This window comes from Malus sylvestris, chromosome 10 (assembly GCF_916048215.2).
Source record: "Malus sylvestris chromosome 10, drMalSylv7.2, whole genome shotgun sequence".
NCBI lineage: Eukaryota > Viridiplantae > Streptophyta > Magnoliopsida > Rosales > Rosaceae > Malus > Malus sylvestris.
The window spans coordinates 37,297,214-37,311,124 of NC_062269.1; the positions used below are offsets into that span (position 1 = coordinate 37,297,214).

The 13,911-nt window shown below is 39.3% G+C and overlaps 2 protein-coding genes across 3 annotated transcripts; both read right to left on the bottom strand.

Moving 5' to 3' along the window:
* Positions 1–3,770: 3,770 nt before the first annotated feature.
* On the bottom strand, positions 3,771–7,967 carry LOC126585560 (two-pore potassium channel 3-like). Its single transcript, XM_050249995.1, has 2 exons — positions 5,684–7,967; positions 3,771–4,378 (listed from the first exon to the last, which is right to left on the bottom strand). Exons 1-2 carry the CDS (start codon positions 6,829–6,831, stop codon positions 4,234–4,236), a joined length of 1,293 nt encoding a protein of 430 aa, XP_050105952.1. The 5' UTR covers positions 6,832–7,967; the 3' UTR covers positions 3,771–4,233.
* LOC126585580 (uncharacterized) lies at positions 5,761–11,638 on the bottom strand. 2 transcript variants are annotated; one of them, XM_050250027.1, is made up of 8 exons: positions 11,473–11,638; positions 10,367–10,432; positions 10,196–10,257; positions 10,050–10,114; positions 9,732–9,823; positions 9,536–9,607; positions 9,348–9,408; positions 5,761–5,909 (listed from the first exon to the last, which is right to left on the bottom strand). In XM_050250027.1, the coding sequence occupies exons 1-7, from the start codon at positions 11,473–11,475 to the stop codon at positions 9,370–9,372; spliced, it is 399 nt and encodes a 132-aa protein (XP_050105984.1). In that variant the 5' UTR covers positions 11,476–11,638; the 3' UTR covers positions 5,761–5,909; positions 9,348–9,369. The 2 variants fall into 2 exon arrangements, with proteins under 2 accessions (XP_050105984.1, XP_050105983.1); XM_050250026.1 differs by lacking the exon at positions 5,761–5,909 and having other exon boundaries at positions 8,977–9,408.
* Positions 11,639–13,911: the final 2,273 nt, after the last annotated feature.

Here is a 13,911-nt window from a genome sequence, read left to right on the forward strand (position 1 = left end):
CCAAAAAGGGTTCTACTGGGACTCGAACCCTTACAAAAAGGTATGTAGGTACCAGCGCTTGCCAATTCCCCTAGGGCAACATTGTGAATTACTTTCACACTCTTTTTATATGTAGTATATTATAAAGGTCATTAAAATTCAGGGCCTCCCTAAAAATCGGGGGCCCTGTGCGGTCGCACGCCTGTCACCCCCTCAGGGCCGGCCCTATGCACCATATACGTACATGCATGCACCTTTAGCTAGAAATGAGATTCTTCTGTTTTACGAAATGTGAGACAGCTGGTCGATTGATAATGCCCCACTTGTCGATCAATTGTCTTAGATTCCACACTTTCATAAAAAAAATGTGATCTCCCTAATTTGTTTTTTCTTTTTTTAAGATTGGAACTACATAAAAATCCAATCGACATGTACTTGCACGTTAAAGAAATAGTATTGAGTTAGTAATGTATTAAAATTAGCCGTCTCGAAGTACTGAAATACAAGCAAACAATAGGTTACTTTTAACTAGCTAGTTTACATGTAGCAAAGTTACAAAAGCCAATTTGCAGTAGTAATGAACCGCTTCTCTTCCAGATATAGCCTCGTTCAACAAGGTTTACTTGGCACAACATTTTTTCTTCTCTCTCCATTAGTTCTCTCTTCCTTTTCCGGTCAGCTTCAATACAAATTGTATTTAATTATACATGATATGACCGAAGAAATGCTGACAATTTAATTCAACAGAAACCTTTTATCCATCTAAGGCTAATGTTTTTAAATCCTGACAATTGACTTGAAAGCCAAAGTCAACGTTGGAAATGACTATTCACCATCCACTCCACTCGAAGTATTTCCATACATATATGCGTGTGTATGTGTGAGAATATTTGGGATGTGCCTGAAAACTATGATTTCTGATGCAAATTGCATTTAATAAGCAAAACACAAGATGGGTTTTGTCTCATTGAAATCCTAGTGTAAAAATACGCTACTCGATCTTCTGGAACAAATGTGAAAGGAGCCCCCACATTGAAAGATTCTTCAAGAGGTCAAAAAATCTACTTGACTGGTTCTAAGTTCTAACAACTGCAACTTTCCTTTTTACTTTATTTATACAATTTGAAATTTCTAATTAGCATAATGCCATGCCCCCACCATTTTACTAACAAGTAAAGAACAGAAAACGAAACACAAGACCTTCCTTTTACCAATTTGTTAATGTATTATTTCTTTGACACGGTCACTACTCATTAGCATAAGTTGCAAATGGTTGATTAATTAAGTTGACTCAGCCTTGCCGTAATATGTTTTTATAAATAAATATATGCTTGCATTCTTTGTAGTTTTTCCTCCCAGTTAGGGTAATCTCTGTAGATTCAAATAGAGCATGGTCTTTGTTTCCCAGTAAGTCAAAAACAATACTAAAAACAGTCTACTTCAGCTATAGAATTCAAGTCTTGTTATGATGGTTAATTAGTTTCTAATATGAGAGAGAGAGAGAACGACTTGGATGAAGAATTTTCGGCGTAATTTTTGCATGCATCACACGATGTTTCTAATTCACTTATGTTATAATACATACGTGTAGCTATTTAAGGAAGTAAGTTAGGATTGTCCATAGATTAGAGAAACTCTTAGTGTATGCAATGATTTGAGTATGACATAAGGTTTCTCCTGACATTATTCATGATGTTCTCATCTGAGAACTTAGTTATCTATATATATGACTTCCCCTTGAAAAAATATTGAACATACATTATTCCAACGTTTTGAGTATGAATTAAAGATCCTTCTAACATCAATATATTTAAGTATGGTTAGGATCCTCGTGACATTGTTCAGGACGTTCTCATCCAAGACTCAGTGTAATTGTGATCTCAATCCTTGTTGTATCTAAAAAATCTTGTTTATAAAAATATTGAACACATGAAGTAACAACATACGACCGTCTAGCAATCACACTATAAACTACTTGTAATCTTGCATAGTTTCGAATTCGTGAACGTTTCTATAAGACTCTCGAACACTTCAAAGAAAAGGACCTGTTTCATTATTCTAAAAGGCAACTTTTTGAAGGGAGAAAGAATAAAGCAATATATCCAGTCCTTGGTCTCCTTTCAATTCAATCACCCGAATAAGCCGCAAGGGATTATGAGTGCATATTGCTTTGCTGATCAAGCTTTTGAAACCGACAGAATCAAAGTTCACAGCAAAATATATACTTGTAGCAGTAGCAGATTTACTCGTTCAATTTCACTTTTTATCTGTATGTGAGAGAATAATTGGTAAACCATGAGTCGGAAATGCACAACTTTTGGGTTTATTACGTATTGGAAATGCACAACTTTTGGAAGCAAAACTTTCAAAAAGTATGCAGTCAAATACACTATACATATTGGCCCTTTTTGAACCATCTTTTTCCACATATTCAACTTCACTTTTGTTTCCAAAAAATTTAGGGCTAACTTTTGTCCTGCGTTGGTGCGTGCCGGAAAATTTATGTCGTTGGGCGGCAGAATAAAGGCTATTTTGGGATACAAATGCCAGAATTTCAATAAATTAATGACGGTGATTTTCACATTCTCGTCTTTTCATTTTGCACTCATTTTATTGTTTATGTTTCTTGATTTTCCTTTGATTCATTTAATTCAAAGATAAAGAAAAGGGAAGTGTGGGGAGAGAAACGAGAATGCAAAAATCACTTCCCTGAGCGAGTTTGGAATTGTTGTGTTTTGTAAAGAATAATCAGTTGTAAAATAAAGCAGTTGAGTGTTTAGTAAATTGTATATTTTAAAAGCACTGAGTATGAAAACAGTGTAAAAGTATAGTAAATTTTAACATTAAAGTGATATAATTGCATATAATGAAAAATGGACATATGCACATGGTAGCATTAACAACGGTGGAGAGGCTAGTAGCGGTAATGGTAGGGGTGTGCTGGTTGGGGTGAAGAGGTAGGGGTGTGGTGGTTGGGGTGAAGAGGTAGTGGTGGCGATTGCATCATTGTTGGGGGTTGCAGTGACAACTGGTAGTGGTGATGGCAATAGTGAGGTAAGGCTGGTGGTTGCAGTCGTAGACGGTGTGCCAATGACAGTGGTGGTGAAGGCGATGACAGTGGTGGTGAAGTTGGTGACATTAGCATTGGCGATGGCAATGGTGTGGACGATAGTGATTGTGATGGTGATGACAGTAGCAATTGTAAGGGTTGGTGGTGGTGCTCATAGTGAGGTGTGGCGGCCGGGATGTAAAGGGAGGTGTTGGCAATAGCAATGGTGATTGGGGTGGCAATGACGGCGGTTGTAGTTATGATGGTAGTAATAGTGGCGGTGGTGACGATTATGGCAACGGTGACAACAACAATGATGATGGTAATGGCAGTTGTAGTGCTAGTGGTGGCAGTTGTAGTGCTAGTGGTGGCAGTTGTGGTGGTGGCGGTGGCGATGTGGCCGCAACGACATTGGTGGTGGTGGCAACAATGATGGTGGTAATAGCGTGGTGATATAAGGATAGTGTTTATAGTGGTAAGTGATAACAGTCACTTTGTTTTGTAGAAAGATAAATAATGTCATTCTTAAAAATTAATGAGGATGTTACAGAAGTTCAAAATATTCGTTAAAGACTTAGCTCCACTTTATATAAAAACAGCTTTTAAAAATAACTTACATGTTGCTTTTAAAAGCTGACTATGTCTTTAAAAATATGCAGAATATTTTATTTTTACGAAACACTTTCTTATTGTATAATTTTAAAGTAAAGAAGTTTTGGTAATATAAAAACGCAATACCAAATGGGGCCTCAATCAACCCAATTCATTGACGCCACAAGTCCTAACCTGCTGATGCAGAGAAAAACAACATTTCAACAAAATCAATCTACAAAAGTGTTCATATTTGTGATTATAAAAAACTTGATCTCCATGCAACAAAGAAAGAAAGCGAAGTGAGCTCGTCACGTAATCAAGGTTCTTCTTCTTCTTCTTCATTCGTACTAATTTACAGTTACGAAGCAGCAAAAAGTAACATTTGGTTGATTTCTGAGCTTTCATCTTTTATATTCATTTCGGCAAGATAAACGCTACTCGTCTATATTGACATTTGATTTGTTGACTGCTGTATACTTAATAGGAAATGCATCTGCGAGGCTTACCGCGCATCAACGTTTAAAGTACGAAAGATTGACTTGATGCTCAGGATGCATGGGCAAGAGGAAGAGTACCATCGGATCTGGCAGCAAAGTTCAGTGACTTGGATATCAATGTCGACTCAAGAGATCAGCAAGGCTTATCTTTCCGCAGTTTCCTGTGTCTAGCCTATCAAATTGGGTGCAGATCTGCATTACATCTTTCTCTGATACCTTTCCCATCTCCTTGAGTTTGTATATGACATATTCCGACTTACTGCACACACAAACACGATATAGTTAGCCAATATAAATTTGACTACTTGCAGTGTGAACTCAGAATTACCAAAGAAATAAGTCGACAACTCCAGAAAATGGAAAGAAGTCGAACCAAGTCACAAATAAATGGTCATACAAGCAAAGCTAATGGCGTTTCTGAATAAAAGTTCCGTAGTGTAATAATAATATGCTAACACTATTGATTACTACGATCCAATACAACGAACAAAAATCTAAATCACATTATTGCGTAGCACTGAGACAGCTTATACAAGTAACTCAACCTCAATTAGGGCAGATTGCCGTGGTCACATATTCAACTAGTCATTTTATTCTTCTGCAAAGTTGGTGAAACCTAAGCACTTAGTCAAAAACTTCTGTGCTCATAATCTCCACGTCGCCAAGAATTTGGGTACCAAATTACCAGCAGTTGCAACTCATATACAGTTTGACCTAAGACGACGTTCAGAAAATAATATCCCTTACAGAGCTCAACACAATTGAAACGCTAAGTTGTTAAGACCAGTAGAGGAGGACTGAGCAAACATGATAAGGAGAATGGGGAAGGGGGATTTGTGCACAGCTTCATTTCATATTATCTGCCAATGATCTCTCGTATAATTCTTTTCAGCTCTCATGCAGTTAGACAGCCCTTCGAAATGAGCAGAAATTGAGATTAAATCTTAACCGTTCAATTAAACCCAACTCTCTCTCTCTCTCTCCTCTCCTGCCACACCACACCACACCACAGTCAACTCTCTCTCTCCCTCTCCTTCTTAGTTTCTTCACAAAATTGAGGTGAGAAATTTCACCTCCAACGGCTGCAGAAGATCACAGTGAACAGCTGCAGAAGATCTTCCATCTCCGACAGCCATTCCAAGTGTAGAAGGTAAGATATTTCACCCCAACTCAGAATCAATTTGTGTTTTTTATTTGGAATGATTAAATTAGGGATTTTGAAATGGAATTAGGCTTTTCGATTCGGTTACCAAACCTAAACCAGCCCTAATTGTGGCAGTCAAATGGAAGCTCTTGGGCTTCAGAAAACTTAGTAAGTGGTCTACCAAAATCTAGTTACTCAAATAGGTATTTTATGCATATCTAGTCACCACTAACGGCTGTAGATTACTAAGCTCGAAACATGCCAAAGTTATTTGATTAAGCAAAGAAGGCTAATTCAATACCAGTTCTGGCCTGTACATCCAATTATATACCACTGATGACCAAATTCATATCTAACAAGACAACAATCTCAAACAACAAAACAGATTAAAATGTCAAAAGATGTGATAATAATACATACCTCACAAAGCCGTTATTGTCAATGTCAGCAGCAAGAAACTCGGAAACTGTCATATCCTGACCAAGAACCCACTTCGCCATCTTCCTATGCCGTTTATCCACCCTAGCCTCAGCCAAGTACAAAAATGCTCGAGCAACAGCAAGCGTCGACACAAGCAACCAAACTGAAGCAAAGATGCGGCCTGGTAAAGACTGAAAAGCCCGATCGCCATACCCAACTGTGGTAACTGACATAACCGAAAGATAAAATGAATCCAACCATCCAAGCTTTTCCACAAAATGCATAACACCCACACCGATCCCAATACAAAGAACGACAACTCCCAATGCCAATCCCACCTTCATCCTAATCCTCATCCTCCCCTTCTTAACATCAAATATGTAAGACTCCTTTTTCTCACCCACACCCTTAAGGCTCCTCAAAAAATAATTCTCTTGCAAATCAAGCACGTAACTAACCATCCCACTAAGCAAAATGTCTACAAATCCGAACCCCAACAACACAAACGCTATCGAAAACAACTTGGTTGCAGTAGTAGTAGGCGTAATATCTCCATACCCAATTGTGCACATTGTCACAATACAGAAGTACAATGCATCAACCACAGGGTGCGTCTCCAGAGCCGCAAAATGATCACGGTTAAACCAATATATAATCACACCCAATGCAAGATATATAACAAGAAGTACAACAGCTTGTCTTACAATCGACTGCGAACCGAACTGGGGTCTGGGAACAGAGCGCCGGTTGGCCACCTCGTTGATCACAGCCATGGCAGGAGCTGTTTTCGAGCGGTGGAGGTTGGTTTTGGTCCATGAGTAATTGGGGTCGATGAGCCATGATTGCGGGGTTGGTGGCTGTTGGGATTGTGGGTCCTGTGGGCTTGTGGCTAAGGAGTCCAATAGAGAAGAAGACGAAGGGGGTCTTGAAGTTCTTGGAGAATGGATAGGCAGAGTCAATGCATCGACGAGAGGAGAAGAATCTCGAGGCGAAGCAGTTGCAGGGCCAAAGATTATACGGTCTTTGAACTCCGAAGGCGTTAAAGAGACAGTGAATTCATCATCTTCTGGAAGTGGCCAGAGATTCGATAAAGATGGCAGCTTTCTTCTCGGACTGCCTACGTATGGCAGCAACGGCTCTTTCTCCATCTGGGTCCGCCGGAAAACCGCTTCTGGTGTCGCCGGGAACCGGGATTTTTTGTTTGGTTGAAGAAATGGGATTGTGGGGAGGTTTGCAGGGAACTTGGGGTCAATTTTCAATTTTTGCAACTCTGGGCAGCCTAAATGGAAGCAGAGGCTCTTCCTCTATCTGGGTCGTCCGGAAAACCGCTCTTGGTGCCTCCGGGAAGCCGGAAAACCGCTCTTGGTGCCTCCGGGAAGCCGGAAAACCGGCGATTTTTTTGGTGGTTTGGAAAAATGGGATTGTGGGGAGGTTGAAGAAGGATATAAAAACAGGGAATGACCCAAAATTCACAACTTTCAACTGTTCAATGCAGAAAAAGATACATGGTGAAAATTTTCGAAAAGGGGAATGCGAGAGAGAGAGAGAAGGAGAGAGAGAGAGAGAGAGAGAGAGAGAGAGGGAGGCGGTTGGGGGGGGGGAAGGGAGTTTGATTCGGTCGGTTTGTTGGGAGCTTGGGATGCCAGGCGAAAAGGCGCGAGGAAATAAAAGAGGGGAGAGAATCAACGTTGCAGATTACAGCGAGCGGGAGGCAGAGTTGGACATGTGTTGCGAAGTCAGACTCGGGCGGGCTTGGTTGAAAATGACTCACCCACGCACAGATATTTGGGATTTAATTTATCGGGTTTGATATCCACCCATCTGTTTTTTATTTCTCACATATTTTTTTAATTTTCAGTTGTTAAATCGAGTGAATTGAAGAAGATTAGAGGTAGAAATTAATAAAAAGGTGTATAAGAAGTAAAAAGTGATGTATGGATAACACACCCCAATTTATTTTTCAAGCTCCAATTTAGAATTTTGTCTCCAAATCTCAACTCTCTGGATTTTAAGTGATTTATTAGGGATTTATTTATTTTTCAAGGTCCAAGTTAGAATATTAAGATTCATTTTTTTTTTCAAGCTCCAAGTTTTAATTTTGAGTTTTCAGATCTGATACTGTATGTGTCAATAAAAGGTCGTACCCAGTGCACAAGGCTCCCGCTTTACGCAGGGTCATATGAGATACCGTATGAGTCAGTAGCGTATATAGTATATAGTTGATTACAACAATGTACCTCACCCGGATTTATATCCTCATCGTTTCCCTTTAAATTAGATTGCAATTATGGGTAACTTATTGTGATGCATGTGTTTTCTAATTTTGTTTAAATGGTATTTGTTTTCTAGCTAACATAAAATTCACATCTAATCTAACATGATTAGATGTGGAACCAAAAATTAGATAAGAACAACACAAAATTAAACATAAAACAATTGTGAAAACTTTAACAATTGAATTAAATTATGAGATTGTTTGATGAAAGAGATACTGGTTGATATTTTTTGTATTCAATTTTTGGTGGAAAGCATCAATTATTTCGTTACTTCTTCTAATGGTCCAATAGAAATGGGGTAAATTGCAATTGGGGGCCTGCAGCAATCGACCATCGAGTTGATATTCTCTCCGGACCTCACTGTCTAGATTTTCTAGTTCTTAAGAACCAGACAAACGGTCAAGATTTTCTGGTTCTTAAGAACCGGACAATGATATCCAGAGAAGATCTCAACTCTCCGCCATCAGACAAATTTGTAGTTATCCTTGTCACTTTGTTATCATCAAATTTGTAACCTTCCAAGTTTCCAACCTTGGTATTTGGAAGACTCGGGAGTCTTTGTTTGGGCATTGACTAACTGGCTTTCTTTGTTTGATCTTAGTTCTCCAACTAAAATTTTGTGAGTATTAGTTTCCACACTGGTTCCATTTTATAGCAAGAGCTTAAACAAACCTACTCAATAATAAATCTAGACCGGAACATCCGACGTCGATCCTTACGAATAAACCTAACTGAACAAGGAGTATCAAAAATAAAATAAAAAATTACCTAAATCTAAATCAAGACCATAGGTTGCTAAACTATCTGCCACAAAGTTTTTTTCTTTGTAGACAAGCCAAAGTTCGCATTGCCAAGATCTTGAAAGCAATTCTCGACAGGCCAAAACAAGGGAGACCTAAAGGATGATTATTCAAAAAGATCATAGCTCTACACTATAACGAATTCAGGGACCAATATGCTCCACATTGTGTCAAGTTCATAGGTCGTACTTATGAATATTTTGTTCTAAGTACCGAATTTTCAATTGAGCTAAAGTCGAAGGACATTTGCTCCAATTTTCTCCATTGAAAAAAGAGTACATTGGAGAATCAACATACTAGGAGTAGGGATACAAGGAAGGAATAAGCTCATCACACTCTGAGTCTATCACAAAATACATTACTATCATCTTTGCCTATTTGACTCTCTTTCAAACCAAAGAACGTCCCGCAAGAACTGCACCCTTTTAACCACTCTCAAACAGCATGGAGTACCTCATATATTGTGTGATGTTACCTCACATCAACGAGGATTTGCATGCTTTACCAATTTGAAAGTCGCATCTGAATAATATAAATTCAAAGGATATATTTGCACGTCAAGATATTACTGAAAGATATCGAACTCACGGACTAGAAGCATGGATAGAGTTTAATCATCATCTTCAAGGACGCTCCTACGCCTCTGAATCTGGTATAATAAGAGTGACGGAAAGACATGTCAAAACCCAGTACATATTTCCACATAAAAAATAAGGAAAAGAAAAATCATTATACGATGGTCAAAGAAAAATCATTATACGATGGTCACAACTTACAGTGACTTTGGTCTGTTTGGTTGTTTGGTTGTTGATCTGCTCCAACAACGAGATGAGTCTCTCCTCAGATACCTGAAAAATGAAGCAATGAGCACTTTGGTTCTGTTCAAACAAACTCGTTACTTCAAAATAAAAACTAAATAAGCTGTGTGGAGAAACTATAAAACCGACCATGATATGAAATATCACCCCATACCTTCTCAACTATCTGGCCCATTTGAGCAGCTCTCAGTATAACATCTTCAACACCCCTTGCCTTCTCAGGTTTCACCAAAGCAATTCTAGCAACTGTACGTGCATAGTAGCAGACGAATTAGATCAACAGACAAGGCTAACCCAACGTAATTCTACCAACAAATCATTTTTCAATCCTTCCTACTTTAAACAACCTACTTATAGTGCCAAAATACACGAGACAAAGAATTGGTTAGTAGGGATGATATCCGAAATTTTCTAAAGCGTACAAGTAAAATAATCATATTAAGTAATGGCAACGTTAGATATATCAGCTTACTTCTTTCACGAGCTTCGCCTGACACAATCTGACTAAGCATCATCTGCCTCCGCTCTTCGGCCTCCCTGCATTAATTGCATTATGTATTAATCAAATCAATAAGAACATTTTGGAAAAGGGTTGTCCCAATTGATCTGAAACCCAACCTCTTGGCATCTTCATTTGCCTTGTGCTGCTCTGGGTTTTGTTGTTGCCCTCCAGACCCTCCCTGTTGATCAATGTAAGGTAGTGAGATCAGCAAGGAATCAAAAGAAAATGCAACCACAGATTTTGGCGAATATATTCAAACGAACAAAAGCTGATTGCTGATTGCTTACCGCACCATGTTGAGCCATAAGCTCCTGCATTCTTCTTTGTCTGATTGCTTCCAGTTCAGGATCAGCCTAAAAAAGAGCCCAAAGATTTAAAAACAACAAAAGTCAAACGATGGGCAAACAAAAACACTTTAGGAAAAAGCAAACCGTAATCATCATACAGACTTCACCTACAATAATATTTTGCTAACCACAAAGATATGTATACCAGAAACTATATCTACAGCATTCAGTTCCTGCCATTGGCCATCCATTGAAACCAACTCAGCTACCTAAGTGATTCTTTTCATAAGTATACACGCACATATGGGGATCCCATTTCAGCTACAAAGTGCAGAACTTGAATAGCGCACTTGGATAGAGTTTAATGAAATCTAGGAACTCAGAGCTCAGTGAAAATATAACCCGTTTCTGAGTTATTTAACCCAAACCCATCTTAGACCAGCAAAGAAACATGATTGAGAAATCGCAACCCATTTTCCCCATCCCTCCCAAAAACCCCATCACGTAGTACATTTCACATCTCAGGTGCCAAATGAAAAACCAAAAGTCAGGCAGTTTGGAACACCCTACGAAGAACAAGGCAGTCTACGAAATCTCTTGAATACACATACAGACAATCCGCGCAATGTTCAAAGCCATGCTTACACATCTATGCTCCAATATAACTACTAACTCTCTTTGAGCATGTTTCACAGTTTCGGGAAGTTTTCAAATCCCATTAATTTCCATGCCTGCTCGGCGTAAAAATCCACGCCCTATAATTCCGAAAGCTACAACACTCTTCCTGTCACAAAAGTTTACAGGCAGCTCCTATTTCGTAGTAAACATTGAGCTACCGATATTCATTTCTTAGTCAATTGCATACCCAAAATCCCTTAAAAATCACAATCCCACGCGAAATTAGAATCGTGCAAACATAATCAAAGAGTTTTCAAACCCTGATTTCCAGAAAGAAGATTAAAATCGACAAGAAATTTATACAATTGAGTAAATTTACAAGCATTGTAAACCCTAATCTCTCCATATTTGGTATCTGAAACTAAAAATAGCAGCCGAAAAAGATGCAAAAATGAAATCGAAAATATCAGAGAGAGAAAATACGTTACCATTGATTCGAGTTGTGGATGAGCGATCGAGTCTTCGAAACAAGTTGCGTTCGGCAGGCGCGGATTCTATAAGCTTTTCATATATCTTTTATATGTGTAAAGGGATAAAAGGGGAAAGAAAACAATCGCTTTGAATGAAATCTTTAATGAAGGGATTCTCTTTTCCTTTTTCTTTATGTTGTGGGATTCACATTATTTTAATCTTTAACGATTTGAACCGTTTGTTTTTTAAATTGCATCTTATAGATTATTCTTGTAAAATATTAGCCAAATTGGAAATCGGAAATGTTTAAGACATCTAATTGGGCCTAAAGAAATTAACGAATATTTTGTTATATAAGAAATAATAAAATTTTATCTTAATAATGAAATAAGCAAATGGTTTCGAATTGAATTGAATTTTTGCAAAGATGATCTATGAATCGAGACTTACAAAATAAACAATTTAGATTGTTGAAGTTCGATGTGGAGTGAGCCCCACACTTAATCACCATTTTTTGAAAAAAAAAATGGAGATCCCTTTGCATAAATGCTATGCACTTTCAAAATCTCAAAGTTATGCTACTTAGTAACAATGTTCTAAAAAACGCTAGGCGCTAGTCGGGTGGCGGTATGGGGCCTAGTGCTTAAGCGGTTAGACGGAGCTTAGACGGGCGCCTAGGCGAACCAGGCATATTTGAATAAAATTTATTAGGGTAAAATACAAAAAACTACCTCAACTATTGGTGTTACGACACTTTCATACCTCATTTTTTAAAATTGACAATGTCATACCTTATCTTACGAATTTGTGTCAATGTTATACCTTCCGTTAGGGTTGGCGTGAATTTCTCAGTTAAATGCTGACGTGGCTTGATCCGGGACCAATTTTCTATTAAAATATTATTAAAAACTAAAAAAAAATATATTAAATATTAAAATAATAAAGAAAAGTTTAAAATAAAAAATAAAAATAAAAAACCTAAGGTCAGTTCGTCCTTCCCCCTCTCTCTCCCCCCATCTTCCTGCAACCCAGAAATAAGAAGATGAGGAGGAAGGAAAAAAAAAAAAAAAAACCCCAACCCAACCCAGTTCTCCCCCCTCCCCAACAAACCCAGAAAGAATGAGGAAGAAGAAGAAGAAGAAGAGAGAGAAGAAAGAAAAAAAACAAAACAAAACCCAGTTCATCTGTCCCCCGCCGCACCCACCCTCTTCCCTCCACACCCATTCCCCCCATTTTCCCAGGTTCTCAACCTTCGAAATCAGCTTGGCAAAGGTTTCCCGATTCCACCTCAACAGGATCTGGGTTTTTTTTTTTTTTTTGGGTTGTAGGTAGTGGGTGTGAGGTTGGGTGCGAAGGTGTGGAGAGTGGGTGCGAGGAGAATAAGGGGGTGGGGAAGGGGGAAGACAAATTGGTTTTTTTTTTCTCTTCTTTTTTTCTGGGTTACAATTGTAGGAAGGGGGAAGAAGATGATGATGGGGAGAATAGAAAGAAGGGGGAGGGGACGAATTGATTGAGTGTTTTTTTTTTTTTGGTAAATTATATAGTAACCCCTCAGGTTTGAGGTCTATTACAACCTCATATAACATTTTTAAAACATTTCACTTTTATACCTCACGTACTATTTTATTTCAAAATGATACATCCGTTAGATTTTCCATCTATTAATCTGTTAAATGCTGACGTGGCTGCCACATTTGTGCCACATGGCTGCCAAATGTGTGCTACGTGGCAAAAAAAAAATTAATTTTTTTGTTTAAAAAAACTCGAATCTTCTAAAAATAAAAAAAATAAAAAAATAAAAACTGAAAAACACAGAACCCACACCCCACCTTCCCCACAACCCCTCCCCACCTATCTTTTTCCCCGAGCCCTCCCCTTCCCTGCAACCCAAACACCCATTCTCACCCTAACCCCACCTCCCCCGCCAGCCCCCAACCTCACCTCCCCCAACCCCCCACCCCAGCCCACCTCCCTCTCCTCCACCCTCTTCACCTCCCATCCCATCCAAAAACCCACCTAATCCTATCCAAACAAAAACCCACCATGCGAGCGGCGAAACATGGTACGACGTTGAAGCCGAAATGGAAACGGAAGACGAGCTCCGCTTACGGCTGGTATGGTGGACGGGGGCAGCGACGAAGGCAATTTGATGGTGGAGGACGGCGAGAGGGACGAAATGGGTTTCGCGAGGGAGTTGAAATTGGGGCAAGTCCCGAGCTTTAAGTGCTTGGAGGCGGTGCGAGACGGGTTCGAGGCGGAGAACAAGGCGTCGCAAAAGGAGCATCAGAGCTTCACCGCTTTAGGCATACCAGTGTCGGTGTTTGTTTGGATGGGATTGGGTGGGGTTTTTTTATGGGAGGGGAGGTGAAGAGGGTGGAGGAGAGGGAGGTGGGCTGGGGTGGGGGGTTAGGGGAGGTGAGGTTGGGGGCCTGGCGGGAGAGGTGGGGTGGTGGGAA